Genomic DNA, 12556 nt, shown 5'->3' with positions numbered 1-12556 from the left:
GTTACAGAGCATGTCCCTGGCACGCGTCCGGGTCGCGCCATGACTGCGCCGGCGGTTTCGATGGGGGCAGCCGGGCCCCCCGGCTCTGACACATGGGGAAACCGAGGCCCTGGCGGCTGCCGGGGCCACCCGGCCGGGAGGGGCCGCGGCGAGGCGGGGGCGCGCCGGGCCCAAGGTCACTGCGCCGGCCGGCCCGGGGGAGGCGGATGGGTGGGGATCCGCGGGCCTCCCCGGGCGCGCGCCCCCCCCCTCGGCGGCGCGCACGGGGCCCGGGAAGCAGCAGCGGCGGCGGCGGCTGCAGCAGCAGGTGGAGCCGGAGCCTCCGCTCAGCCGAGGCCGTGGCCACTGCCGGCGTCGCCGCCATTAGACAATAGGAGCGGCGGCCGGGCGTGCGGGGAGGCGGGCGGCGGGGAGGGGCGGGGAGGGGCGCCGGGCGCGCAGGAAGCGGGGCCCGGGGCGCGCCGGGGCCGGGCGCGCGGGGAGGGGGCGCAGGAAGCGGGCGAGGCCGGGCGCGGGAGGCGGCGGCGGCGGCCCCGGGAGCTGCCGATCGGCGCCGGGACAAAGGCGCGGCCGCCCGGCGCCCCGAGCAGCCCGAGCCGGGGCGCACAGCCGGGGCGCAGCCCGCGCCCCCCGCCGCGACTGACATGATGTTTCCACAAAGCAGGCATTCGGTAAGCGGGGCCCGCCGGCCCGGCGCCCCCCCCCCAATCCGGGCTCGGCACCCCCAGTTCCCGGCCGGGCCATCCCCCCAGCTCCGGGCCCTGCGTCCGCCCAGGTCCTGGCCCGGTCCCCCCAGTCCCAGCCGGACCCTTCCCTCCCCCAGGTTCGGGCCCTGCGCACCCCTCAAGGACCAAGCCCTGCGCCCCCCGCTCCAGATCCCAGCCGGACCTCCCCCACCCCCAGCTCCCAGCTCGGCGTCTCCCCCCCACCTCCTAGGCCCAGTCCCCTCCAGCTCTGGGCCCAGCGCTACTCCCCACCCCCAGCTCCGGGGCTCCCTCCCATCCCCCGTAGCTCCCGGTCCCCCTCCCAGCTTCCGGGCCCAGAGCACCCCCCTAGCTCCCAAGCCAGGTCCCCTCCAGATCCCGGATCAGATCCCCCCAGCCCCGGTCCCAGCCCCTGGGCCCTGTGCCCCCCCCCCCAATCAAGCCAGCCTGGGCCTCGGAGGCCTTCTCGGGCCTGGGGCGCCCCGGGAGCCCCACCAGGCACCTCTAACGCCGGGGCTGCTTTCGGGGCCTGGGAGTGGGGGGAGACCGGAGGCGCACCCCTCCCGGAAGAACGCGGCCCGGAGGAAGGGTGTTAGGAATCTGGGGTGGTGGGCCCCCCCCGGAAGATTTCGGGTGCTTAGAGAGGCCCCTCCCCCAAGGGGAGTTAGCAAGGAAGCCTCATCCCCCCCTCCCACGCCGCCAGCTTGGGGAGGGGGACCCTCTAGGACGCGTTCTCCCCCCTCCCAGAGGCAGTTGGGGCGCTCAGACGTGCACCCCCTCCCGGCGCTTTGGAGGCGCGGTAGAGGGCGCACCCTGCCCCCCACCAAGGGCGGGCCTTCAAACGCACACCCACAGCCTGGTGGGGGGGCGGGGGACGAGAGCCTCCGGGCGCGCCCACCCCCCTCGGCTTCGGGCGGAGAGGCGGGGGCAGGAAGTGCGGGCGGGGGCCGCTCCGGGGGCTGTAAACACGGGCCCGGGAAGTGGGGCGGGGGGGCGCGGGGACGCTGCAGCTGCGCCGGCCTCTGCCTCGGGGCAGCCGGGGAGAGAGGTGGGTGGCGGCCCCACCGGATCCTGACCCGGGCCGCCCCTTCCCCACAGGGCTCGTCGCACCTCCCCCAGCAACTGAAATTCACCACTTCGGACTCCTGCGACCGCATCAAAGATGAGTTTCAGCTGCTGCAGGCTCAGTACCACAGGTGAGCTGGGGCTGGTGGTGCCTGCCCCGGGAGAAGCTGGAGCCCCCTGCTCAGATGGCAAGACTGAAGCCTGCAGCGGAGGTTGTGGCCCCTGCTATATATCTAGGCTCCGGAAAAATAGAGACGTTGAATGTCTTAGGTGGCAGGCACTGTCTTTAGCACTTTGCCGATATGAAATTCATTTAGTCTTTAAGACAGTCCCATTTTGTAGATGAGAAAACTGAGGCACAAAAATTTCAATAACTTGCCCAAAGCCTTAGCTGTCTGGTGTCAGAGCCCCTCTCCCCACCCCCACCCCAATCTGCATTGGATAAAAGACCTCCCAACAGCTGGAGTTGGGGTTGGGCCCTCCACCTCCCCACCCCCCCACCAAAACCTGTAGCATGTTATCTCTCTCTGCCTGGTTTTGGAGAAAGGTTTCCTGCCAGCCAGCAGAAAGGCGATTCTCTTTCCAGAACTGAATCTAACATTTCTAAAGGGCTTGCCAATGTGCCAGATCTAAAGAGAAAGGAACTATTATTGTCTTCATTTTACACTTAGAGAAACTTAAGCCCAGAGAGGATAGGAATTTCCTGGGGTTGCACAGCAAGGAAGTGGCAGAACTGAGATTTGTACCCAATCTCTGGGTTGAAGAATGCAGATTCTCAAGGTTTTGCTACGGAGGGGGGCTTTGCCTAGGAATCAAAAGGGGGTCCATGGCCACGAATACCAGTGGGGTCTTGGGCCCTCTCTGGACCTTAGTTTACCCACACAAAAGTATTCTTTGAAGGATGCCGAGTTTTCTCCAAGAAGAAATTGGGAACAGTGATATATTTGTTCTTTGGGGGTACTTCCTATTCTCCCCATTTGCTGAAGATTGAACATACATCCTTTTGTTTAATCTTTCCTGCTGTTCTATCATTGTGCTCATTTCAAAGATGAGGAAACTGAGGCACAGATGGTTGAAGGGCAGGCTTAGGAACTTTGTTCTGCTCCTGTGATGTGGAGGGTTTAGGGGCTTTGCTTGGCAGGCCTGGCCTTTCTGAGCCTCTCTGGGGATGTCCCCCCCCCCACCACCACCCCCTTGCCTGGCTCATGCCCATGTCACAGTGAGCACTGGGGCTGATCCAATTCCAGAGACCGAGGGTCAGATTGCTGCCACAGCGCTGTGTGACCTCGGGTAGGCCACACCCCCTCTCTGAGCTTTGGAGTCTCCATCCGCTGGGCCTGGGCTTCCTGCTTTACACTGAGGGGTCCTACCATGTTGGGGGCTCACACAGTATCCACCAGTCCTTCAGGAAGGGACAGAAATGCAGAGTTTGGAATGAAATTGCCTGATTTTGTTTTTAACGGTGGCAACAAATGCACATTTTTAAAGAAAACTGGAGAAACCAACTGTGGCTGTCCTCCCAACCGGGGTATACAAGTCGTGGTCAGTCTGGCGGAGTGAAACTCCAGTCTCCTGGGGTGACTACAAGAGCAACTAAGTCTTTATTGGGTACTTACTGAATACCAGCATTAAGAGTGTTTCTGGTCTTAATTCATTTCATCCTCACCACCTCACCCTCGGGGGTTGGAACTCAACAGACTTGGAGACCAAGACCCAGAGAGGTAGAGGGGTTTGCCCAGAGTCACACAGCATCAAAATAGCAGGGTTGAACTTTGGACCCAGTCTATTTGGCTTGAGTTTGTGCTCTCAGCTCTCTACCTGTCACCCTGACACCCTCGTGAGGGGCCTTTGAGAAATACCCAAAGCTCATCCTTGCTGGGGGAGCTTGAGAGAGGTGGGGGCGGTCACCATCTCTATTACCCAATGGTGGAAATTTATGCCCCCCCGCTAGGGAAATCAGGACCCACAAGAGGGGCTTGGGTGCCTTTGAAGATTCCTTGGTAAATCCAATCCAGAGCCCTACCAGCCAACTCGGCTCTCGCAGCCTCTCCGCGGTGTCTGTCTGTTCCTCCTTTGCTGGAGAGTTTTCCCCAGGGCTTGAGAGTATGGCCTCTGAAGCCAGCTTCCTGGCTGTGTGACCTTGAGCCCGTTCACTCAACCTCTCTGGGCGTCCATTGCATCATCTGTAAAAACAGAGTGATGTTAACAGCCCTGACCTCTTTGGGTTTCAGGAGAGGTAAAAGTTTCTTTGAATCCTCGTCTGACCTATAGTCAGGGCACTTGCTCTGACTTTTGTTATTTTTATTATTATTTTCATTGCTTTCTCCGCCCCCAGATCTGCAAGGTTGGTTTCATAATCCCCATTTTCTAGCTAGGACACCTGAGACTCCCCCTGCCCCATCTTCTGCCTGTCCCCCACCAAAGTTAGGGGCTCCCCTGCACAATGGGGGGGACCTCAGCCCAGCCCCTGCCCCTCCCCATGTTCTTCTTCAGTCTGAAACTCGAATGTGACAAGCTGGCCAGCGAGAAGTCGGAGATGCAGCGTCATTACGTGATGGTAAGCCAGCCCTGGGGTCCAGTGGGCAGGGATGGGGGACCCCAGATCCCCCTCCAGCACCAGCAGCTGCTGCCCGAACCCTGGCCGCCACCTCTGGGGTGTATGAGGAGTCAGGGTCAGCTCTCCATTCAGCGTGCCCCTGAGCCGGGCTGAGTCCGTCTTGCTGGCCTGGCTGCCGGCCCAGGCAGTGGCCGAGGTGCCAAACCACCGGGTTGCAGTCTGGGCCTGCCAGGTCTCCCGGCTGTCCTTGGCAGGAAAGGAGCCAATGGCTGGGAAAGCCAGGATCTGACTGGGGGAGCAGCCAGATCCCTCCCCGCCCCCATGGTCCAGGCATCCCAGGCTTAACCCCTCCTTGCCCGAGCCTGGGAGGAGGACTCTCTGACGTGGGAGGGAAGGGGTGGCACTGTGTTCTTGGGCCTGACATTTGAGACCCTGCCCGTGCACACTGCCAGAATCACTTGCTCAGTTTCCTACCCACCAGGTGGCGATTTCTGCATCAACCCCACCCCACCCCCACGCCCCACTGCACCTCGGTCCAGCCCAGAGCCCACTTCTCCCAGGCTGTGGGGGAAGCAGAGCCAGACACTGAACCTCTGGCCTCAGAGGGAGGGATGGGGCTGGGGCAGAGAGAGGGACCCGGGACTGGGGGACTCCAGAAGGGGGTGCTCCCGGTTTGAGAAAGGCTGCATAGAGGATGGGGCATTACAGCTGGGGTCTTGAAGAATGAGTAGGAGCTTGCTGGGCAGAGAAGGGGAGACCACACAAAGGCCTGGGAACAAACTTGGCTTCCCCCCCACCCTCCCTGGGGTGACAGAGGGGCGCGCCATGGGACGGTTTAGAGCAAGGGAAGGGGCAGGGTCAGATCTGGGGCGTGAGGGGGGGCGCTGCTGGCCCCAGAGCCAGACCCAGCAGGATTTGTTTATCCTCGATTATTTATACCCAGGAAGGCAAACTTCCCTGGAGTCCGGGGCCACCCGCAGACAAGACACATAAAGATAAAAGATTAGGAGCCTTGGAATGTGTGTGTGTGTGTGTGTGTGTGTGTGTGTGTGAGTGTGTGTTAGAGGTTGGGGTGTGATCATTATTCCAGAAACCAGGGCACCCACACTGCTGCTGGGGCCCTGAAGCTTCCCCAGCAGCCCCACCAGGCACCTGGGCCCCAGCGCCTGGTGTGGATGTCTCCCCACTTCCATCTCCATCTCTTTCGCCTGCCCTCCCCTCCCCGTCTCTCCATTTCTCCCCTTCTCCCCCTCTTTGTCTCTCTCTCTCTGTCACTCCCCCCATCTCTTTGTCTCTGGAGCCCCCCGTCCTTCACCCGCCCCCATTTCTCTCTCTGTCTTCTCCCCCCCCATGCAGTACTACGAGATGTCCTACGGCTTGAACATCGAGATGCACAAGCAGGTACGCCCCCTTCCCCCCTCCTCCGCCCCACGCTTACTTCGCTTACTTCGGCACTCCCCCAGGCAGGTAGGAGCTTGCCCACCCCTTGGCTGAGCACCAAGTCTGCCCTGGTATCCTGTTACCTCCGAACCCTCCCCCCTTCTTTCTTAGGCCTCCCTGACAGGTTTCTCTCCCTGAGGGGGGAGGGGTAGAGACTTTCCGGGGGACCTGCCACCCCCACCCCACTGTCTCCCCTTTGCAAACAGCAGGGGAGGGGTGATGTGCCAACCCGCCCCGGAACCCCCAGATTGCCCCTTGCCCTCCAGCCTTGCTCTTGCCATCTGTGCCCTGATGAGGCTACTCTCGGGTGTGTTGTAGAACACTGATGCCAGCTGCCCCCACCCCTTTTCCCCTGTCTCCCACGGAGCACTCCCTACCTATCAGGCACTGGGCATCATCTTCCCAGGGCCGCCCGGGACCCCAAGCGGCCGGGCGTGGCTTTGTCCTGTGCTCTTAGCCTACAGGGCAGAGAGCCAGCCTCAGATTCCACCTTTGCTGCTGATTGGGTGCCCGTGGGCCCGATGAGTTGACCTGACCCTGGGCCGAGCTGGCCTCTTCTTAGATTAGACAAAACCCTGAGGCCTCCCGGGGCTGGTCTGCGCCTGCCCCAGCTGCTGCCCAGGGCTGAAGCGTCTGTGTGTTTCAGGCTGAAATCGTCAAGAGGCTGAATGGGATCTGTGCCCAGGTCCTGCCCTACCTTTCCCAAGAGGTGAGTGGAGCCCCCAGGCCTCCCGGGGCTGCGGGGAGGAGGCGGTAGACGGACTGTGAACTTTCCCCAGGCCCTCCCTACTGCGGCCATCTGGGGCAGCAGCGCGCTGGGTGCCCCAGGGCACACGCCTTCCCTCTCTGGACCTCCCAGCCACCAGCCAGTCTGTGCAGAAGAATCCCCAGGTTGGAGAAACCCCAGGGGTGCAGGGCGGTGGAGCGAGGGGCCTCACCCTGCTGTGGAATTCCCAGCCTCAGTGAGTCATTGCACTGTGAAAATGTCAGCTACGCCGAAGACTACACCAAGAATTCTGTTTCCCTGTCTTGCTTCTGTCTTTCACCCCCTGAGGTTCATCTGCGGGGCCCTGCTGGCCGCTGTGTGGACAGGGGGGCTCTCAGCACACATAGGCAGACATACAAACAGCCACAGATACGCACAGATGCGACACATAAACACACGGCACACAGACACACAGAGATGCACAGGGACACACAGAGGAACCAGGTACCCAACTCTTCCTTTTTTGTTTCCTGGGGTTCTAAGACTCTTGGTGTGAGGCCCACTCTGTACACACACAAACACACACATGTCTGGGTCATGTAAGGCCCATCTGCTCTCTGCCAGATTTACATCATTTTCTCTTTAACCCCTGCCCATATCTTGGGGTCCCTCAGGTGATGCCCAGGAACAATTCCAGGAGGACACCATGAAAGCCCCAAAGAAGGGGATTCTTAGGACCCTGAAGACCTAGCCTTGTGGTTTCCGTTCACAACAGGGGCTCCCTGGTAGCCAAGGCAAAGGAGCTTGGCAGATTCTAGCATCTGATGGCCGGAGAGACAGACGTTCAGGGAGGGCTGGGGTACAGGGTGGGGGATTGCCCTGAACCCAGACTCACGCCCCAGCCCTGCCAGAATTCACTGGGCCTGCCCAGGCTGTGGAGGAAGAGGAGCTTGGGTTAGCAGATCTCAGATCTCTTGGACCAGCAGTCCTGGTCTGAGCTCTTAGAACCAGGACTTCCCTGTACCGTTGGCCAGGTTGTGCACTGCACTTCTGCTTCTTTGCACATGGCATTGGTCGTGGTTCAGGCTTTCTCAGACTCACCCAAAAGCTTTTTCCTAAGATTTTGGTACCAAGCCCTTTGGGTCTTCTCTGCATCTCTGTGTATCCCATTTTCCAGATGAAGAGACTGAGGCTGGATGAAAGGAATCAGCTGGAGAGAGGGGGGTTTCGGGAGGGGTGGGAAGCTGTGGAGAGGGAGGGCTCTAATAGCCCAGATGGGAGCGAGGCTTCTTCTGGACTCTGAGCCACGAGCCCTAACAAGATCAGGGGGAATCAGTTGATTTCTCTTCACCCTGTCCCCATCCAGCACCAGCAGCAAGTCTTGGGAGCCATCGAGAGGGCTAAGCAGGTCACTGCTCCTGAGCTGAACTCCATCATCCGAGTATGTTTGGGGTCTTTGGGGGCAGCAGCGGGTGGGAGAAGGACAGGTGGGCCCAAGGGGGCTAACGCTCCCCTTCCTCTGCCCTGCAGCAGCAGCTCCAAGCCCACCAGCTGTCCCAGCTGCAGGCTCTGGCCCTGCCTCTGACCCCACTGCCTGTGGGGCTGCAGCCCCCTTCTCTGCCGGCAGTCAGTGCAGGCACCGGCCTCCTCTCGCTGTCGGCGCTGGGCTCCCAGGCCCACCTCTCCAAGGAAGACAAGAACGGGCATGACGGTGACACCCACCAGGAGGATGATGGCGAGAAATCGGATTAGTGGGCGGCTGGGATGGGGGTGGGGAGACAGACACAGAGAGAGAGGAAGATTCAGCGTAAGACACAGTATAGCTCGGGATTGGCTCAACTCTGGTAGTATTTATGGTAGCCGCCTGCTGGGGCCCTCGCCCTGCTTGTGTGCCACCCCCTGACTTGGCTCCTACCCCCGACTCCCAGCCTCCCTCCTCCTCCCCTGCAGCCTGAATGGGTCAATACCCGCTCATACCACAGATGAGGCAAGCTGAGGCCTGGAGGCACAAGTGGGAGGCCAGGTCAGAAGGGAGCAAGACCTCAAGAGGTCCAACACCCCCTGCACTTCCCCAATTCGCACACCTGTAACTGACAGTCTGCCCGCTGGTCCCCCCACCCCCACCTTCCCCGGGGCACACCCTGGCCTCACACCCTGGCACTGCATGCAAACACAATGCTAGCTGCCCCTCCCTGCCCTGGGCGCCCCGCGTCTCTTCCTCCCACTCACTCACCCTCTGCTAGTTCCCACCGCCCACACCCACCTAGTCCTGTCCCCTCACCCATGAAAGAAAGAGGGGCCACGGACAGCAAGCTTCGCCCGGGGAACAGGGTGGGGTGGGCGACCCAGAATTCCCTGTCTCCCCTTCCCAAATAAAGATGAGGGTACTCAAGTTGTCTTGGTTTTTATTTTTTATTTTTCCTTTTTCCAGTATACTAGCTTGTCTTTTAAGAAAAGGGATATTAAAAAAAAGAAAAAGACAGAAAAATGTTAAAAAAAAAAAAAAAAGCAACACCCACACCTGTGTCTGTATATAGACTTTTAGACTGTCAGCCTTTGTTGTGTTCAGTCGTTTGATCTCTACGGAGAGAAGTGAAAATGCTGTATCGAGGGTGGGCTTAGCTGTGCCTTTCAAATAAAGATGTGAGAAGGTTGGTTGCTGTGTTCCTGCCTCTGTGTTGCGAGTTGCCCGTGGTGCCCCCCTTCCCGGGGGAGGAGAGGGCTTCCTTTGAGTCTGAGTCCCCCTTGTCTGTTACAGGACTGGATATTGAGAGTCCTAGCTGAGTCCGGCTTGTAAATGTAGTCTAGCTCCTGAACTTGGCACCTAGCCCAGAGAGGGCCAGCTGGAGGCTCTAGGTCACACAGCACAGCCTAGGTGCTTGAGGTCTAGCCAGCTGTTTTGACAGGTAGGCAGAGGGACTCAGAAAAGCTAAGGGGTCACTGGTTTCTGAGTCCCAGGCCAGAGGGCTCCTAAATGACAGTCTTTACCCTTAAAGACAGCCGCTGAGACTGGACAGTCACACTGCACACACAAATGCTTTTTTCCAGATCAGAGAACACAGACCCCCAGGTGGACCTCAACTCTCCAAGGACCACTTGGAGCCCACCCTCGCCCCCCTGCATCCAAGCTGGACCACCCCAGGAGGGGGAGCCAGCAGGAAAGGTGATTCCCAGCACACTTGGCATTTCAGTCAAAAGAACTTCAGGGACTTCCCTGGCGGTCCAGTGGTTAAGACTCTGCGCTCCCAATGCAGGGGGTGTGGGTTCGATCCCTGGTCGGGGAACTAAGATCCCACATGCTCCATGCTGCGGCCAAAAAATTTAATAATCATAATAAAAAAAACTAAGAGAACTTCAGGCTCCCCACCCAGGATATGGGCCTGGTGGCGGGGAGGGGGGTGGAGAGTGGGGACAGTCATCTGGACTTTGTAAGATCTTCACAAAGGCTTCATGCCACAGAAATCCCACCCTCAAGGAGCTGGGAGCATGAGGGATCCAAGGAATTCTCACCTGTCTGCCCAATCCAGTGGGTTCGCATGGGGGCCAAGGGCACAGGAAGGGAAGGAGGGAGAGACAGAGGGGTGATGATGGACAGCCAACCTCAGGGTAAATGTCTCCTGTCCCTAAGGAGAGAAAGAGGAGGCAGGGGACAGGGGGACCCTCCTGCTGGGCCCCTCCCCTCCCCCACTACAGCCAAATCACCTCCAAAAATGCCAGTGAGATGGGATCACTCCCTGCTTAAGGTATATCCTTGTGCTGAAAACCAGAACTCATCTCTGCCCCTCGCTTGGGGAGTGTAAATCATTACATCTGCCTCAGAAGGCTGCTTATAGCACCCAGTGATACCCCTGGATTTGAATGCTGGATCCACCCAACACACATGCCACAAAGATGTTTAGAGCAGCTGTAATTAGTCCTCATTGCCCCAAACTGGAAACCACCAGCTGGCCATCAAGGGGCAGAAGGGTAAGTTGTGACATGAGCTGCCCGTGGAACACTACGCAGCCAGAAAAAGAACCAGACCTCACTGCACTTGACACCATACATCTCGCACACAGAACACTGAAGAAGCCGGGTATGAAAAAGTCAATGCTGTGTGTGTGACTCCACTTATATAAGGAACAAAGACGGGCCCAAGGGACCTATAGCACCAGATGTCGTGGAGTTACCAAAGGAGACTTCTAAGGGTGATGGTAATTTGGGAGTTGATTACACGAGTGTGTTCACTTCGTGATAATTCATCGAATTGTTTGCTTACAATCAGGGCACTCTTCTATGTGTTCTATTTCACAGTTTTTAAAAAAAGGATTTAAAGAATAGATAATCTTTGGCCTCCATGGTCCTTGGAATAAATTCTAGGCCCAGGAGACCCCAAGGGCCTGCTACCCAGCCCTCTAATCATTCTTTCCCAGCAGGCTGCAGCCAGGTTGAAACATCTGGCTGTTCCTTGCCTAGCGGCCTTTGCACATGCTGTTCCTTCTGCCTGGAACAGTGTTCTTTTTTTTTTCCCCCTCCACGTCCCCTGTTCTAATCCCCCAGGACACCCAGAAGTCACTTTTCTGAAGGCCACCCCCGACCCTCCCCCCAAAGCAAGGCTCTGGGACACCCCCACCCCTGGAAGGGAACAGTGGTTGTTATTGTCACATACTGGTTCTGGGCATGGGGTCTCCAGCGTGGGTTTAAATCCTGGCTCTTCCTCTCACAGCAGGGTGATCCAAGCAAGTGGCTTCACCACTCTGGTTCTTGGTTTTCCCTCCCTATCTGTAAAATGGGTATAATCACAGAACCCACGGTTGTCATGAAGATCCTATTACTGACTCCGTGGAAAGTGCTTTAGCAGACCCTCACCCATTCATTCATTCATCTTTTTCATTCATTCATTTATTGCACCCCTACTCTGAGCCCTGGGGACACAGCAGGAAACAGGACACTTAAGTCCCCGCCCTGTGGCCAGTGGTAGGAAAATACAAAATGTGTCAGCAGGTGTCAGCAGGCAGAGGAGCTATGGGGAGTGAGGCAAGTGAAATCACTTGTCTGATCTGTTTCTGGGAAGCGGGTTCCGAGGATTAGCAGAAAGCCTGCAAGGGCTCACCAGCCGTCAGCTGATATTATTATTACTGATGTTGCTGGCAGATGAAGGGCGTTGGGGAGGGGGGCAAACCCGACAGTCCCCCCCTGGGGTCTTCGAAGCAGAAGGGGTCCTGCCTAGCCATGGACACATCTGTGACCTGGGGTCTCCCTGTGGGCCTCGAAGCCCCTCATCCCGCCCGTGGGGCTGGGGAGGGTATAGGGCGGGCCCAGGAGTCCGCAGTGGGGAGCGAGACCAGAGGGTCCTGGGGGTACGCGATCCCGGCCGGGAAGCCGGCGCGGGCGGAGGTGCGGCCTCCCGCGCTTAACGACCGGGCTGCCGGCGACCTCGGCTAATTGATCCGCTAATGGGCCCCGCGCCGCGGGCACGCCTAATGAGGCGGGAGGAAGGGGAGGAGGGGGAAGGCGGGCGGGAGGAGGAGGGGAAGAGGGAGGATGGAGATAAGGGAGGGGGGAGGGGGAGAGAAGGGAGAGAGGGAGGGAGGGCGAAAGGGAGGAGGGGGGGTGAGGGAAAGGAGGGAGGAGGGAGAGAAGCAAAGAAGAGAGGGGGACTGAGGGGGATGGGGAGGAGGGATGAGAGAGAATGAAGGAGCAATGGGGGGGGGAGGGCGGCGAGGGGGAGGGGCAGAAAGGAGGAGGAGGAGCCAGAGCTACGCTCCCAGCTCCTGGGGCACAGGACTGGGTGAACCCATCCCTTCTGACTCCCCGCCCCCCACCTAGACCCCAGGCCCTTCTGGGAGTCCCCTCTTCCAGCCCCCTCCCCCTTTCTAGGGGTCTTTCCAGGGAGGGATCTGTGTGCACCGGGGTGTGAGGCTCCCTGACTCTCTCTGAGCCTTGACTTCACCGCGCACACAATGATGTCCACAGCGTTGGAGCGTCCCACAGGCCCCAGAGTGGCATGAGACTGACCCAGCCCCGTCCCCACACACCCCTCCTACACCCCAGCCCCCCCCAGAGCCAGGCCCACCTCCTCCTCCTGGTTTGGCCTCCAGGGCT

The 12556-nt window shown here is 59.3% G+C and overlaps 1 protein-coding gene across 1 annotated transcript; it reads left to right on the top strand.

Moving 5' to 3' along the window:
* The first annotated feature begins 546 nt into the window (after positions 1–546).
* TLE5 (TLE family member 5, transcriptional modulator) lies at positions 547–8864 on the top strand. Its single transcript, XM_059918786.1, has 7 exons — positions 547–671; positions 1803–1900; positions 4263–4326; positions 5683–5727; positions 6413–6475; positions 7839–7913; positions 8003–8864. Exons 1-7 carry the CDS (start codon positions 645–647, stop codon positions 8222–8224), a joined length of 594 nt encoding a protein of 197 aa, XP_059774769.1. The 5' UTR covers positions 547–644; the 3' UTR covers positions 8225–8864.
* The last annotated feature ends 3692 nt before the right edge of the window (positions 8865–12556 follow it).

The sequence above is a fragment of the Balaenoptera ricei genome, chromosome 3 (genome assembly GCF_028023285.1).
Source record: "Balaenoptera ricei isolate mBalRic1 chromosome 3, mBalRic1.hap2, whole genome shotgun sequence".
In the NCBI taxonomy this organism is placed as follows: Eukaryota; Metazoa; Chordata; class Mammalia; order Artiodactyla; family Balaenopteridae; genus Balaenoptera; species Balaenoptera ricei.
Note: the sequence above shows the minus strand (reverse complement) of the source record. Positions and strands in the feature narration are given on the sequence as shown.